Raw genomic sequence first — 16,184 nt, forward strand, 5'->3', positions numbered from 1 at the left:
TTCATGAAGCACCTGGCAGTCTTGAAAGGAACACAGCCAGTATAAGGCCGGAAAACCAGTATACTGGAGTTCTCTATTTCTACATGCTATGTCTCTACATGCTATGTCTCTACAAGCTGTGTCTCTTAAAGCTTGGAGCACTTGTCTCTCCTTAGTGATGGTTGGGTGCGGGCATCACTGATGAGAGAAAAGTGTTCTGATATCTAAGAGCAGACACAGAAACAGTAATTTAACTGCTAACATGGGTAATGCCACTGCTTGCCTGCCTGCAGATCTTATCTTGGCAAGATGATGGATTTAATCCAGGATTCAGCATATTGTCAATCCAGAATGATCCAATGGAAGCAACACAATGAGAGACATCTTCTCTCAAAAGCAACAAGTTTCCTGACCTTCAGAAAAAGAGTTTCATACCACAAGACCAGATTCACCAAAACTTTGTGGCCCACCAAAGAAACGTAAAGCAGGAGTTTTGCTTTCCGCCATTGTGAGCTGTATAGGAGCCCTAAAATACTTCTTAACAAAACATCTGGCTTCTCATTTAAGCTCTAAAGTTGTGAACATCGTATTTTGAAATCCAGAAGATTTTATACAGCAACTTGAGAACTTATATATTGAACCAACCGGCATTTTAGTGAGTTTCCATGTGGTTTTCTTGCTCACACAAGTTCCTCTGGTGAGTTCATTGCAACTTGTAGGAGCTTATCTGCAAGAGCAAATCCAACATCTTTTCAAATATATGTGTACTTTGACTTACTTTTATTTAGTGACAAATATTTCGAGCAAACTGATGATGTTGCTACGAGTTTCTCTTTCAAAGTAGCTAACCTTTTTATGGGAGACTTCAGGACAAAGCACTACGGTCATCAGTTTTGAAACCTAAATGTTTTTGGAGATACGTGTACTATACTTTTGTGGCACAGACATGAGGGGCAGCAATACTTCCTTCATTTTTAGAATGCTTTAACTCCCTTCCTCAAAGCATCTTCTTCATCACGGAAGTGGGAAACATTGGAGATCACCCATTTCTGGATACCATGCTTCACAAAAAAGGTGATGGCTGTCTGGGTCATGAAGTGTTTCATAAACCAATACACACCAACCTGTTTTTACAAGATATGAGCTTTCATCACTCATCCCAACTCAAAAGTATGTTATGGAACCTCGTTCATAGGTCTCAAGTTATCCAGATGTGGAGAACTCGCCAGCATCACTTGGACACCTCTGTTCAGGTACTCTGATAAACAGATTCACAATACATTTTGACCAGCATACATTAGATCTCAAAAACAGCCAGAAGAAACTTAGAAATCCACTGGAATTGTTTTCCTGCCTTGTGCTGGCAGTGAGTTCTTTAAGATCAGCAGGTTGTTCAAGAAACAGTGTGTGAACTCTGTCTTCCACCCTGTGGCTCAAGTGCATGATAACCTAAATCTAAGGAGACCAGTAATACTTGACTTACTTTGTCATTGTGGAAAATCATACATTGGTCAAATGTGTCACACTTTTAAAGACTAAGTCAGGCAGAAAAACCTGCTGTTGCTGAACACTGTCTTGATAAGGAGCATGTAATGATTTAAAGAGAGCCTCATACTGGAACTCTGTCACCATAGAAGCAGCGAAAATATGTATAGCTAACAACTTCATTAACAGAGGCTCCTATTTCCAACTCTGCAAAGCATGGGAACTAGCACTGCTGGCACTAAGGAATCGTCGGCTGCAGACAAATGAATTCAGTGATGTAACACCAGATGGGGAACCAAAGGCAGAACAGTAAAGCCTGACACCAACAGTATGCCTGTGCCATTCACTGAGGCTGCAATTTGAGGTCAAACTTTCCTGCACCACACATGCGGAGTCTGTGATTCACATCTCCGACAGAGGACATTGGGTGTCTCTGTCTCCTGTGATGGCATTATAACCTTGCCTCTTGGCACCTGCACTTTTTTTTAGTGAATCAGTGTCCAAATTAGCCATCCACAACAGCTAGCCACAGTTGCAACCCCCATTGGGAAAGCCTCAAGCAGCACAGTGTCAGATGTCTTTGAAAGGCAAGTCCACTTTCCCCCACCCCAGATTTTTGGATATTTGACAGCTTTACATTTTACAGGCATGCTATCACTCATTCTGTGGGTGTTAGGTAAAAATCATGTGAAGTCTGTCAGTGGTTCTATGAAGTTGTGCTTTACTTGTTTTGGATTAGTTTAATTATATTTCTTTGCCCATTTTTATACTTAATTATTTTTGTTTGACCTGTCAGAATAGTAGTTACTTATAAATGTACCTGAGGTTGAAAGCATAACTATTTATTATTGGTGTGAGAAATTTGTCCATAAACAACTTCCATGGTCACCACATAGTGCAAGAGAGAACTGAAACCAGTGGAACTACTATCTTCCCACAGACTTGCAGGATGCTGACCAATAACAATGTACTAGCTGGACTTGACTATGACTTTTAAATTTCTATGTACTAGGGAATTATCATTTTTATTCTGTTTCAAATTCAGTAGTGTTATTACCTGCCTCTGACATTTTGTGCTCTCTGTCAAAGATTTTTTTCCCTCTCGCTTTCTCATCTTCATCAAATTTACAAGGTCAACTATAATTTACTTACAAGTGAGGATGAGGATCTTCATAAGGATCAGACATTAAAGAGGAAGACTAACTGGAAGGCTGATAACAACTCAGTACATAATGCAATTCTTCACCATTTGGTTTATCTGCAAATGTTTGTTTCCCAGAGTTATGTTGTGTGTTTTCTCTCTAATGCTACCCTTACTTTTCTTTTAGTTCTTGGGTTTTCTCTCCAAAAATGATTAAAATTTGCACACAAGTTCCCATCTTCACCTTTGTTTTTGTCACTCATTTTCTTTTTTTTTCTAAATTAATTGTATTTTTTCAGACCTTTCATTTCCATTCCATAGTGGTGTGTTTTGAGAACTGTTTATAATTTTCCATTCATTGTGTTTATCTCACGCCTTCCATTGCAGCACTTTATTATTCCAACCTCCATTCTAGTTTCATTTTCCTATTTTGTCAAGTTGCTCTTCCTGTTGTAACCTGTGTAGTCACTGTCTGTCTCCATGGAAATGCATGATTGTGATCATCTGAAATATCATGCTTTTTGTTGTAATGCAGATATATGCTTAGTTCTCATCTCTGTTGTTAACCCAGACTCTTTCTCATGTATCCCTATAAGGTCACCTTGTACACTTTCCATTAATGTGGTCAGTCTGGTCCAAAATTTCTCAGATGTTCCCAGTTTGTCCATTTCACAATGTACAAGACTCTTATGTACTACTCATGGCAATCATTGTATACTTGCTGGTTACAAAATCTCTTCTCTCAAGGTCATGTTTAAGCATATTTAATTTGGATTCAGAACTACACTTATTCAAATCGATATCAGGCAATCTAGATTTAAATTTTCTGTAATTTCTCTAAACTGCCCAAGGCGTGTGCTTTTTCCTTTATTTATATTGGATTTTTCTGTGATCAGCCAGTACTTGCTGGTAACTATTAATGTTTTGGTGGCGTCAGATAATCAACTGCTTCAGTTGTAAATAGCTTTATTAGTTCAGCCACCTAATTGGTACTATTTTTCCTGCAAGGAAACTTAACATTGTTATGCTTATTTTATTTTTAACCAGCTTGCTGCTGTTGGTTCATTTGTGGCTTTATTATTTGTAAAATTTTGTATTTTACACCATTTTTAACAGGTGATTGGGCACTCCCACTATTTATGCCCAAGTACATTGATTTTACCTTATTGTATACTGTGACCATGTATGTGTAACCATCTTCTACTCAGTTATGTATTTATGTTGTTTGGTGATATTCTTTTAGTATTTGTCTCCATTTTTCTTCGGGCAGTGAATCCCACTATTATTATAACAAGAAGTCTTAGGGCTTATACAGTTTTTTATTGTAGCTTCTTCACTTTCCCTTTTGCAATCTTTTAGTCTGAAGCTGTCATATAACTGCCTGAAACTGCCGTGATCTGAACCAATAAAAGTATTTACAGCTGAAGTGGTTGATTATCCAACTCCACTATGACACTCAGTTGTGGATGTCCTTCAAACCAAATCTTAGTCATTTTGTGTTCACTATGAAGAAATGACGAAATCTTGAGCAACACTGGAAAGTACACTGCTTACTGATACATGGCTTTTATAAAACTGTAGTGTTCATGTCATTATATATTTATGGTTGTTAGTATTATTGTGAAATTTATTTTTATGCTGTTGTACAAGAACTTTAGTTCAGTTGAACTAATAATTATTTTTGTCCCCGTAGCAACTGGATTTAAATTATAAGAACAACAAACCCAAGTTGATTGTGAATTTTTATGTTGCAAGAACAATAGAAAGGAAGATTAAAGTGTTCTTAGTATGGGGGTATGAAAAGGAGAAAAATGCAATTGTTGACATTTTTAATTTTACAACAGGCAAGATCTCAAAAACAAACTTTGGACAGTGCAGGTAACTTTTTGATTATTGTCTTCTGTACTAATATATGTTTCCATTCCATTAACTGTTGTCTGTATTGGTTATTTTTAAAAATATTTTCTAGAGTTGACAGCCATTCGCACAGCACTGCTATCGGAGGAAGCAATACGGGTATCTGTATTGCTGGCATAAAACAGAATGAGCTATTTGTAATTTCTTCAGAAGATGGTCACCAAATGAGGTCGGTAACATAATTTTCTACCACCATTCTAAAGTAATTATGACTTCATTAAAATTATGGGAATATTGCTGCACAACTTCAGATAATTCTAATAGACATTCATTCATGGACAAAATATCTTTCTGCACCATCCAGAAGGTTGTATTTTTGAGAGTGAATATTTATGTAGTAGCTATAAAAAAATCACAATTCCAACAGACTTTAATTATGATGGATGTTTAAATGTAGTCATTCGAGTGTAATAAGTGATTACTGAACTCTTAGTTTTGTACTGACACCTATACTAATGTATAACTGTAGTTTCTTTTGATGCAGAACTTGCCCAATGAAACTTCCAGCCACAATTCATTCCAGCTTCAATACTGATAAAACAGTAAACTTTTTGTACAAATGAATGGTGCTCTAGGCAGTAAAATGACAAAAAGTGACACTGAAATGATGCTTTCCTAGCATAAACTCCTTTCAGTAATCCCTTGATGTGTACAGCTTTCTCAGTTGTTTGTGTTCTTCAGATGTCGACTGGGCTGCTTATGATGCAATAATGTGAATATACGCAGTTTGACTTGCGTGTAATAATAGATGCTCTGTGGGTACATTTTTTCATTTCTTGAATGGAGCCAGTTGTGGGTATCCACCAGATTTTCGGTCTTATCATGACATTTGCTAAGCTATTATTGGTTTTCCTTGCATGTACAGTGTTAAATTTTCTTAGACTGAAAATTTATCTCCAGTTCAGCAGCATTGATGATCCCTTTTATGCAAAATACTTTAATGACTAAGGTAGGGTTTATGATTGTAGTAGAGAATTTAAAGTGATTTTACAAATTCAAGTAACAAGTAAACCAATTTAATGTTAACCAGCACAAGAAGCTGTATTCTTCTACTGCAAAATTGCAACAGGATGACCCATAATGATAGGCAAATTGGAAATGACTCAGTCAGATGCTGATGGTCTACACTAGCTTCAGGAGCCAAGCTGTTTGCAGTACTTGATCACCTGTCGAAAATGTGTGTGGCAGGAAATTCACACTTCAAACATGACAGTAGAAGTGATGGCACATTTGTTCCATTTAGTTGAAATGAAGGTGGCCACAGAAGTACTTTATATTTCACATTGTGTATTAGTTCTGCATAGTATTATAAAAACATCAAAGTTTATTGTTTATTTGTTGGTAGATGAGAGACAATACTTCTGATCATATTAGATAGGTAATGAGTTGAGGGAAAATGAAACTGCATTTAAGAAAGTATTATGAAAGCAAGAGTAACCCAGTGGAAAAAATGGGCAAGAAGCTCTGGTGAAATATTCTGGTGAAGCTCTCTCATATCCAGATAATATTAGTGAGGCTAATTCTGTGCATAACAGTAAAATGAAAGAAGCTAAGAAGGACAAGGTTGAGGTGGTGTAATGGTGGGTGGGGAAGAAGGAAGGGCACTAAAATGTAGTGAAGAGTGAAGTTTTTTGAATGACTTTCTTCTGCATTTTATCTTTTAATAAGAGTATACTGATAGTACTTAAGGTTAAGTCAGAATCACATTCTTGCATGGTGGTGAAGGAAGTCTTGGTCCTCTTATGTCTCTTTGTTTTCACCATCCTAATGTGAAAACTATGTATCAGCTTACATCAGTTACCTTATTTATTGAATATTGACATAATTGATAGTGAAAATTATGGGATGTAATATGCATAAAAAGTTGGCAGCAGCTTTTTGTGATACAGTCATTGTCTGATGGAATATTATATTATTAGTTATAGTTTTAAAAAAATCCTTCTATCTGTTAAACACATAGACAAAAATCAGCGTCATTATTTACACCAAAGGTCACACACAACTTAAAATGTAACATCACAGATAGCGATTACTTATGCATACCTCAAACTATCACCAATGGCTGTGAGAAAGTACATGGTTTGCCTTCTGTTATCAAACAGTTCCACCAGAATGAAAACTGGAGAGGAAGTGGTTAATTGCTGGCAGTTGCTAAATCAAGTATTGGTGGGTTTCATGTATCACACGTACAATCACTTCAGTTTGTCACATGTTTTAAGACATTGGAGTCCTCATACTATATAATGGGATTCATTGAATGTGAAGAAGTTGTAAAACCCATGATGTAACTTCTATCTTCCACAGATTTATTTTTTGTTTTTTCTCCGTTATGTGCCAATGTGGCCATATCAGTTGAACCACTGCAAGCCTCTTATTTGCCTTTTGTAATATTTTGCTGTGCACCTGCTTTCTTTGATCGGGCCTTTTCTCTGTGGAGATTGCTGAACTTTCCAAATGTTGATCTTCCTGTAAAAGCTCTGTTTTCACCAAATCTGCACTGATTCTTCTTTATTTCTAAACTACAGTTACTGTTGTCTTCTGTGTTTCTGGTAAATCGGCCAACTTGGAGTGTTCAAAGTCACTCCTCCTTCTCCTCCTCCTCCTCCTCCTCCCCATCATCATCATCATCATCATCACCACCACCACCACAACCACCACCACCACCACCACCACCACCATGGATTTTACTCATATTAGCTCTTATTTTAAGAATATTTGACATGATTTTGTTTAAAGCCTTCAATACTTTGACATTTCCAAATTATTGGAAAGGGCGAATTCAGTAAGGCCATTCATCTGTTTAGCATACCGTATTTACTCGAATCTAAGCCGCACTCGAATCTAAGCCACACCTGAAAAATGAGACTCGAAATCAAGGGAAAAAAATTTTCCCGAATCTAAACTGCACCTGAAATTTGAGACTCGAAATTCATGGGGCCACACCTTCAAATCAAAACAAAGTTGGTCCAGTATAATATGAGACACAATTTAGGTCGAATGAATGATGATACAGCTACAGTAGTTTGGTTCGAGTCGTAAGCTCAGCAGTTAAGCTTTACCAGGTAGCCATTGCTACGCGTCAGGCGCTCCGTCCGTATTTATACGGGTACCTTTCCTTTTTCACGGGATTCGTCTGGTTTGAATTGATTGCTCATTTTTCTTTGATCTGATAAGTGCCGTTCTCTTTGTTACAGGTGTTTACGTCACTCTAAGCTGAAAATGCATTACTGTACTGTGTCATGCATTGTTTGTCGCTTTCTGATAATGAGTGTTTACGGCCTGTCGCCGCTCACCGCATCGCATGACTTGCTTTTGTGCACGGTACTACCGCTTAAAAAAGAGAGAGAGAGAGAGAGAGAGAGAGAGAGAGAGAGAGAGAGAGAGAGAGAGAGAGAGAGAGAGAGGGATCGTCTCATTAGCGAAACAATGGCAAGAGACTGCTATTTGTTGTTACTTATGCTGCTGCTTTCTTTGATAATGATCGACAAGAACCAAATAATAGACTGCGTATGATAGAAGATGTTCTGAATGAGAGTTTAGCGAAAATTTTTCTCAGTTTGAAAATCTTTGCAGACACCTCTTTAGTACATTACATTCTGCACAGAAATTAGAGTCATCTTAGATTTAAAAATCCAGTCAATTGTCGTGCTTCATTTCTGACTCTGTCACTATTAGGCATAAGAATAATACGAATATAAACATGACATGATATGTGTATTCTTCCGCGTTTGCTGCTGTCTCACTCTAGTTTCGTGGTTTATTAGGCAGACAGGATTTAAATGAGATAGCTGCAAACACAAAAGAATACATGACAAAATGTTTATATTCATATTATTCTTATGGTGAAGCGAATACTGCATGTGATTCACAATTCATAAAAGTTCCTATTAGCAGCCATCTCTTCTCACAGGTAGGAAAAAATTCAGAACGTAGAGATTTCCCATATTGACAAACATCCCAAACAGTCTTGTCAATCGGATTTTCGTAGTACATTGAAATGCTGCTACATTCGAAGATGAACAATACAAAATTTGTATTTACTTCGTTGGATAATGTATGAAAATGCAGTGGTCGGAACTCGGGGCGGAGAAAAAAAGCTCGTCTTCCAACTTTTTTTAAAATTTATTTACTGATGCAGAGGTTTTGGTGCCAGTATTTATCTTTGTGCCTGCAAAGCATGCCTGTGTAGCGCTACATATATTCGACAGCAGAAGTTAGTTGTGGCGGCACCTACCACCATTTTTCAGAACTTCCACTTACTTTGCACTCGATTCTAAGCCGCAGGTGGTTTTTTGGATTACAGAAACTGGAAAAAAGTGTGGCTTAGATTCGAGTAAATACGGTATACAGTTTCACACAAGGTATTGTGCACACTGACATACTTATTGCCTCTGAATTTTTCTTTTGCCCCAAACCACCCTATTCTTGGCATTTTTATCTCACAGAAAACACAAGTTTTGTTAGCAGCACAATCTGGTGAACAATGAATTAACAAACAGTTTGAAAACCTAGGTGAAACGTAAGAACCATTGCGTAAAATAATAAAAGAAAGGTGCATATCTCATGCGCACAAGCACAAAAACTGAATGGGACAGTTGCATTACCAGCTGCTGCAGAAACGTTTATTACATCTACATGATATATTATATCAACACCAAACAATGGCCAACATATGCAGAAAAGATTGGAAAGCTACCTCCAATTTCTCCCAGATCTCTCTAACTATAGGCATGTGTAACTGACTCCAATTATAAAATCAACTGTGACCTTACATTGACTCCCTTTTTTTAATTAGTTTCACTATCACCTACACATTCCCAACATTCTTCATGTTAAGTAAACATTTGTCCTGAGAACTTACAGCTTGTGTAATTATCACACCCTGTGACCTTCTCACCAGGAAATGAGTCTTGCTTGGAGTTTTTCATCCTCTTGGAAAATACAGGAAAATAAGTAGTTACAATTCAGGTCCATGATTGCTGAAGTAATGTTGTCAACATCAACATAAAAAGACAGTAGTTTAGAGCCTTTTCACTGAATCTTTAATCACATATTGCAATTAGTAACCACAATGCAACTACTACCACAAAGGGATTTTGTATGGTTATTTGCAATTAAAAATAAATAAAAAGAACTTTCTAACTGTCAGATGTGACAGCAGCAAAATGGGCAACATCATTTGCAGTAAAGGTCATGCACAACTCAGAACATAACTTCAATAGGTTAAGGAGGAACACGTCACCATATGGTTGAAGCATTTAGTTGTTGATAAGCACATAACCATGACTGAGACATTGCTTAAATTTGGAAGAATCCTTCTTCAGAGTTTTAAAGCACACATATATACATGCACCTACACCTCTAGCTGACTTCATTGTGCAGCACTTCAGCTTGGCTGGGGTGGTGAAGTGGGCATGAGGAGAAAGGGGAAGGAGCAGGAGGAAAGTCTAGGTAGGGTGGAAGGGAGAGCCAGTAGTCACATGGGATAGACACAGGGGAACTGTGTGCAGCACACAGTGAAATGGAGGAGTGGATGGGGATAGTTAATAAGCAGGGGAAGAGAGAGACTAGAGAGTAAGGTGTGAAAGCAGAATGAGTGAAATTATGATTGTGGCAGGGTGGGTGTGGGACAGAGGCTAGTGGAGGTTGAGGCCAGGAGGATTATGGGATTGCAGATGTGTAACAGGAACAGTTCCCACCAGTGTAACTGAGAGGAGCTAATGTGGGTGGAAAGGATCCAGATGGCACAAGATGTGAAGCAATCATTGCAATAGAGCATGGAGTGCCCAATAGCATCATCTGTCATTAGGTAGTCAAATCTATTCTTGGCCTCAGTTTGGCAATTGCTACTGATTTGTGTGGGCAGCTATTTGGTGGACTTGTTTGTACTAATTCCTGTGTGCAAATTTCAGCAGATCTGGTATACAACATGACTGCTTTCACAAGTGACAGTACCACTGATAGGACAGAACAAGTCTCTGGCAGTGGTGAACTAAGATTTTGTGGTTAGGTGTATCATACAGGTCTTGTAACTGAGTCTTCCACAGGTATCACGCATGTGGCAAGGGTTTGGGAGTGTGTCTATGTAGGGTTGGACTATGATGTTATGTACATTGGGTAGACAGTGAAATAACATTTTGGGAGGTGGTAAGGATTGTGGGTAGCATGTACCTCATTTCTGGACATGTTCATAAGTATTGGAAACCCTGGTGAAAAAACTGTTAAGTTGTCCTGCTCCAAGATGATATTGAATGATGAAGGGGATGCTCCTCTGCAATTGTTTCCTGGGCCTGGTTAGATGACTAGTAGCATGTATGAATAAGAGACAGGAAACCTGTTTACAGACTAGGTAACGGGGGTAATGAACTTTTGATGCTCACTGCCTTTACACCTACCTGTATTATCAATTTGTATGCTATACATAATATTAAATAATGTTTCATTGCTCATATCTTTATTGCATTGTCATATTTGCAGACAATTCCTTGGTGGACAACGTTGGTTCACATGTGTTGCATGCCATCCAACAGAGGCGTGTGTTGCAACTGGTGACAATTCGGGTCGTTTGCTCATATGGAGGGGTTTCAATCCAGGATCCAAACCAGTTTATGGAGTGTATCACTGGCATACACTACCTGTAAGAGATGTAAGATTTTCAAGTGCAGGTATGTTTCACACTATTACCTTGTAATAACAGATTTCTTCATTTGTATTTTATCAGATTCTTGCATTGCCATAAAAGAATGCCTTCTCAGATATGTTTATTTTTCCTTATTCTTTTTGTTTCGTGTTACCTAAGATTTATTTTCTCATACTTAATAGGTAATTTTATTTCATCTTTTCACTCTACATCAGAAAGGAAAATACTGTGGATGATTGTAAATAAAATATAGTCAGATCATCATTACATGTGCCTGCCTGGCTAGCCACTCAGTCTAACACGCTGCTTCCCAAGCAGGAAGGTGTGCTGGTCCCCAGCACGAATCCGCTTGGCAGATTAGTGTCGAGGTCCGGTGCACTGGCCAGCCTGTGGATGGTTTTTTTAGGCGATTTTCCATCTACCTTACCGAATGCGGGCCGGTTCCCCTTATTCCGCCTCAGTTACACTGTGTCAGTGATTGCTGCGCAAACACCGTTTCCAGATACATGTACACCATAATTATTCTACCACGCTAACATTTGGGGTTACATTCGTGTGGTATGAGACGTTCCCAGGGGTGGGGAGGGTGGGGGGGGGGGGGGGAGTCTGCTTGGGCCAAACTACACAATAACCCTGGGTTCAGTGTGGGGCGGCCGTGGGGTGGGTGGACTGCTGTGGCCTGTTGTGGGGTTGTGAACCATTGAGGGTTGCGGCAGGAAGAAGCCTCTGTCGTTTCTAGGTCCCCAATTTAATACATACATACATACATAATTACATGTATTTAGAAAGTGCATTTGTCAGAATTAATGTGTTATTTTTCCCATTACGCTATTTAAAAAGCGATGTACTTAAACTTTCACCAATTTTGAGTGTAACTTAAGATGTGTACAGTAGTTCCATAAGTGCTCAATACAGGATCAGCTCACTATACTATGTGTCAATGAAAATAACCAGTCTTGAAAGTCTCTTCGGGTTTGCTGCCGGATCCTAAAATCAACTTGACTTGATATTTCGGCGATCCAACTGTTCGCCATCTTCAGGAAATGCTGCTTCTGCTGATGAGTCCCGCTGAGAACTGACGCAAGATTGCAATTCGACGTCCTATATAGGCCACCGTTCAGTACACGCATGCGCATGTGCCGCCCATCATGGTTTCTGGCTTCCAAAACAGGGAGGTGGCGCCGCCCTTAGTGAAACACTGCTGGCAACGATATATCGCAATCAAGGCCGCACCGAAGAACGTTCAGTTTTGATGCGAGATAGTACAGGATTCCACGTTTTGCTAAGAGGAAACCCATTGTCTCTCTTGATTAAATTATCAGCCTACCTAATTTCAATCGCCTCTTTATAGACACTATTCCAAAAACCGGAAATGTTGGCAATCACAACAGTTTCCTCAAATTTCATTTTGTGTCCCTCATTTAGGCAGTGTTCTGCTACAGCTGATTTTTCCGGCTGTTGTAGCCTCGTGTGACGGCGATGTTCCACACACCTGTCATTCACTGTGCGAATAGAACGGCCAACGTAAGCTTTCCCACATTGACACGGGATTTTGTACACCCGGGGTTTCCTAAGTCCCAAATCATCCTTCACAGAGCCGAGCAGAGCCCTAATCTTAGAAGGTGGATGGAACACACTCTTAATGTTAAAATTCCTTAAAATTCGTCCAATCTTAAACGATAAGCCTCCAGCATAAGGAAGAAAGGCCACAGATCTATGTCCCTCTTCGTACACCTCCGGAGATGGTCCAAATTCCATAGCCCGACGAATCTGTTTCTCGGTGTATCCATTTTCCTTAAAAACAGTCATCAAATGCTCAAGTTCTTGGGTTAAGCTGCCTGCGTCAGAAATGGCATATGCTCTCCGCACCAAAGTCCTAAGGATGCCACTATGTTGGTGTGGTGGATGACAACTCTTAGGGTGCAGATACCAATCTGTGTGTGTCGGCTTTCGGTGAACACTGTGTCCCAAAGTTCCATCTGATTTTTTATAAACCATTACGTCTAAAAATGGAAGCATCCATCATTTTCAACCTCCATAGTAAATTTGATACGGGTATGAAGACAGTTGAAGTGGTCCAAAAATCTGTTAAGAGCATCACGTCCATGCGGCCATACGAAGAAGGTATCGTCCACGTATCTCCAAAAGCACGTTGGTTGCAAAGCTGAAGTCCTCAGTGCCATGGCCTTGAAGTCCTCCATAAATAAATTGGCGACTATGGGTGACAAAGGACTACCCATAGCCACTCCGTCATTCTGTTCAAAAATGTTACCGTTAAATAAAAAATAAAAAATATGTGGAGGCCAGCACATGACGACAAAGCTTCACCAGCTCTTCATCCAGTTTTTCACTGATCAAACTAAGGGACTCTTCCAGAGGAACTCGTGTAAATAGGGATACCACATTGAAACTCACTAACAGATCTGAAGGACTCAACTTCAAAGATCCCAATCGCCGAATAAAATCCACCGAACTGGATATATGGTGTCCACATTTGCCAACAAGTGGACTGAGAGCAGATGATAAATGCTTTGCCAGGTTATAAGTCGGTGCACCCAAATTACTAACAATAGGGCATAGAGGAACCCCTTCCTTATGCAACTTAGGCAGACCATACAACCTAGGCGGAACGGCAGCACCAGGATGAAGTTTCTTACGTAAATCATATGAAAACGAACTCTTTTTTCAACAGTGAAAGTGTCTTACGTTTGATCCTTTCTGTGGAGTCATTAGATAGTCTTCTGTACGCCGGGTCGTTGAGAAGTAAATCCATTTTTAGGACATAATCATCCCGCGTCATTACAACCATGGCATTCCCCTTGTCAGCTAGTAAAACTGCTACTTCGTCATCATTCTTAAAGGAACGAATGGCTGCTCTCTCTGCGGAAGAGATGTTATCCCGCGGTGGTCGAGCCCGACGTAATGTGTGCAACACTTCTTGCCTTATTTCCTCTGCTTGATCCTCGGGTAGGCTGTGTACTGCTTGTTCTACAGAGCATGTGAACTCTGTGATAGGAAGTCTCTTGGGAGTGGGCGAAAAATTTAAACCTTTCTCCAATATCGATACTGTGGGCCCATCCAACGCCTTGTTAGAGAGATTAATCACAGTACGCCGACGTTTATCCACTTCTGCTGCTGTAGAACGAGAAAGAAGCCGTTCAGATTTTGAGGATTGTCTGGTAATGGCATTACTATGTGTCCAATCTGATAGGAAAATGGATAAACCGAGAAACAGATTCGTCGGGCTATGGAATTTGGACCATCTCCGGCGGTGTACGAAGAGGAACATAGATCTGTTGCCTTTCTTCCTTATGCTGGAGGCTTATCGTTTAAGATTGGACAAATTTTAAGGAACTTTAACATTAAGAGTGTGTTCCGTCCACCTTCTAAGATTAGGGCTCTGCTCGGCTCTGTGAAGGATGATTTGGGACTTGGGAAACCCGGGGTGTACAAAATCCCGTGTCAATGTGGGAAAGCTTACGTTGGCCGTTCTATTCGCACAGTGAATGACAGGTGTGTGGAACATCGCCGTCACACGAGGCTACAACAGCCGGAAAAATCAGCCATAGCAGAACACTGCTTAAATGAGGGACACAAAATGAAATTTGAGGAAACTGTTGTGATTGCCAACATTTCTGGTTTTTGGAATAGTGTGTATAAAGAGGTGATTGAAATTAGGTTGGCTGATAATTTAATCAAGAGAGACAATGGGTTTCCTCTTAGCAAAACGTGGAATCCTGTATTATCTTGCATCAAAACTGAACGTTCTTTGGTGCGGCCTTGATTGCGATATATCGTTGCCAGCAGTGTTTCACTAAGGGCGGCGCCACCTCCCTGTTTTGGAAGCCAGAAACCGTGATGGGTGGCGCATGCGCATGTGTGTACTGAACGGTGGCCTATATAGGATGTTGAATTGCAATCTTGCGTCAGTTCTCAGCGGGACTCATCAGCAGAAGCAGCATTTCCTGAAGATAGTGAACAGTTGGATCGCTGAAATATCGAGTCAAGCTGATCTTAGGATCTGGCAGCAAACCCGAAGAGACTTTCAAGACTTATTATGCTGGGAAAGCCTACGTAATCACAAAATAACCAGTGCTTCAAAATGTGAAAATATGGATAGGTAAAAAGATCTGCTCACCGAGCAGTGGTAGGAGAAAACATGCATTAATGGTATGTGGAAGAGCACAAGTTTTTGAAGCCATGGGTCCTTCTTCTGGCAGAAGGGTTGAAGGGAAAGGAAGAGGGATCAAGGATAAGGACTGGCGAGGTTTAGGAAATGGGAAGAGTTACGGAAGAGTCACCCAGAACCACAAGTCAGGGGAGATTTACTGGATGGGATAAGATAGAATAACCCTGTGGTGGGAGTGGAGCAGGATGTGCTGTGCTGTGATGTGCAGTTCTGTCTTGTGTTTATCCTGTCCTCTCAGGGACAGGGCTACCTGTGAAGGCAGTCATGTCATAGACAAGATCTGCCATAATTTCTGCACAGCACTTTATGGGGGTTTGGCCACTGCCAAACTGTAACCAAGAACTGTTAACCACCCCATGGCAGATCATACTTCTGAGCAAAACTTGCTCAGTTGTAATGAATGCTTCACAACCTATAGCATCAGGATCCTTTCCCCCAAAACCCCAGCTCCTCTGTATTTTATGGATGAGAACTGTCCTTGCAGCCCATCCTTACATCCTTCAGTCCCTTAATCCTCCTGGTCTGTAACTGTGCTAGCTCCTGCATCATACCCACTCCCACCTCTGCATCATGACCTTAATTTCACTCAACCTGCATCCATTCTCTCCTCTTCATAGTCTCCCTCTTCCTCTGGTGCATCTCCTGCTCCTAATCCACTCCTCCACATCTATGTGTGGTGCTCACAACTTCCTCTGCCTGTGGCCAAAACGAGCACACCTGCGCCCCATTCATATTCCATGTGTCTGTTGCTTCTCCCTCCCACCCATTAGCCATCCTTCTCCAATCTTGCATCCAACTCTCTGCCAACTTCCTCCCCTCGCCCAGCTCATTGA

At 40.1% G+C, this 16,184-nt stretch overlaps 1 protein-coding gene across 1 annotated transcript in view; it reads left to right on the forward strand.

The window, feature by feature from the left end:
- LOC126473133 (WD repeat-containing protein 75) overlaps positions 1-16,184 on the forward strand; it is a 195,330-nt gene that overhangs the window by 21,020 nt on the left and 158,126 nt on the right. The window contains exons 3-5 of the mRNA XM_050099988.1: positions 4,299-4,483; positions 4,575-4,691; positions 11,000-11,187. Of these exons, the coding sequence (XP_049955945.1) occupies positions 4,299-4,483; positions 4,575-4,691; positions 11,000-11,187 (490 nt within the window). The remainder of the gene's footprint in view (positions 1-4,298; positions 4,484-4,574; positions 4,692-10,999; positions 11,188-16,184) is intronic.

The sequence above is a fragment of the Schistocerca serialis genome, chromosome 4 (genome assembly GCF_023864345.2).
Source record: "Schistocerca serialis cubense isolate TAMUIC-IGC-003099 chromosome 4, iqSchSeri2.2, whole genome shotgun sequence".
NCBI lineage: Eukaryota > Metazoa > Arthropoda > Insecta > Orthoptera > Acrididae > Schistocerca > Schistocerca serialis.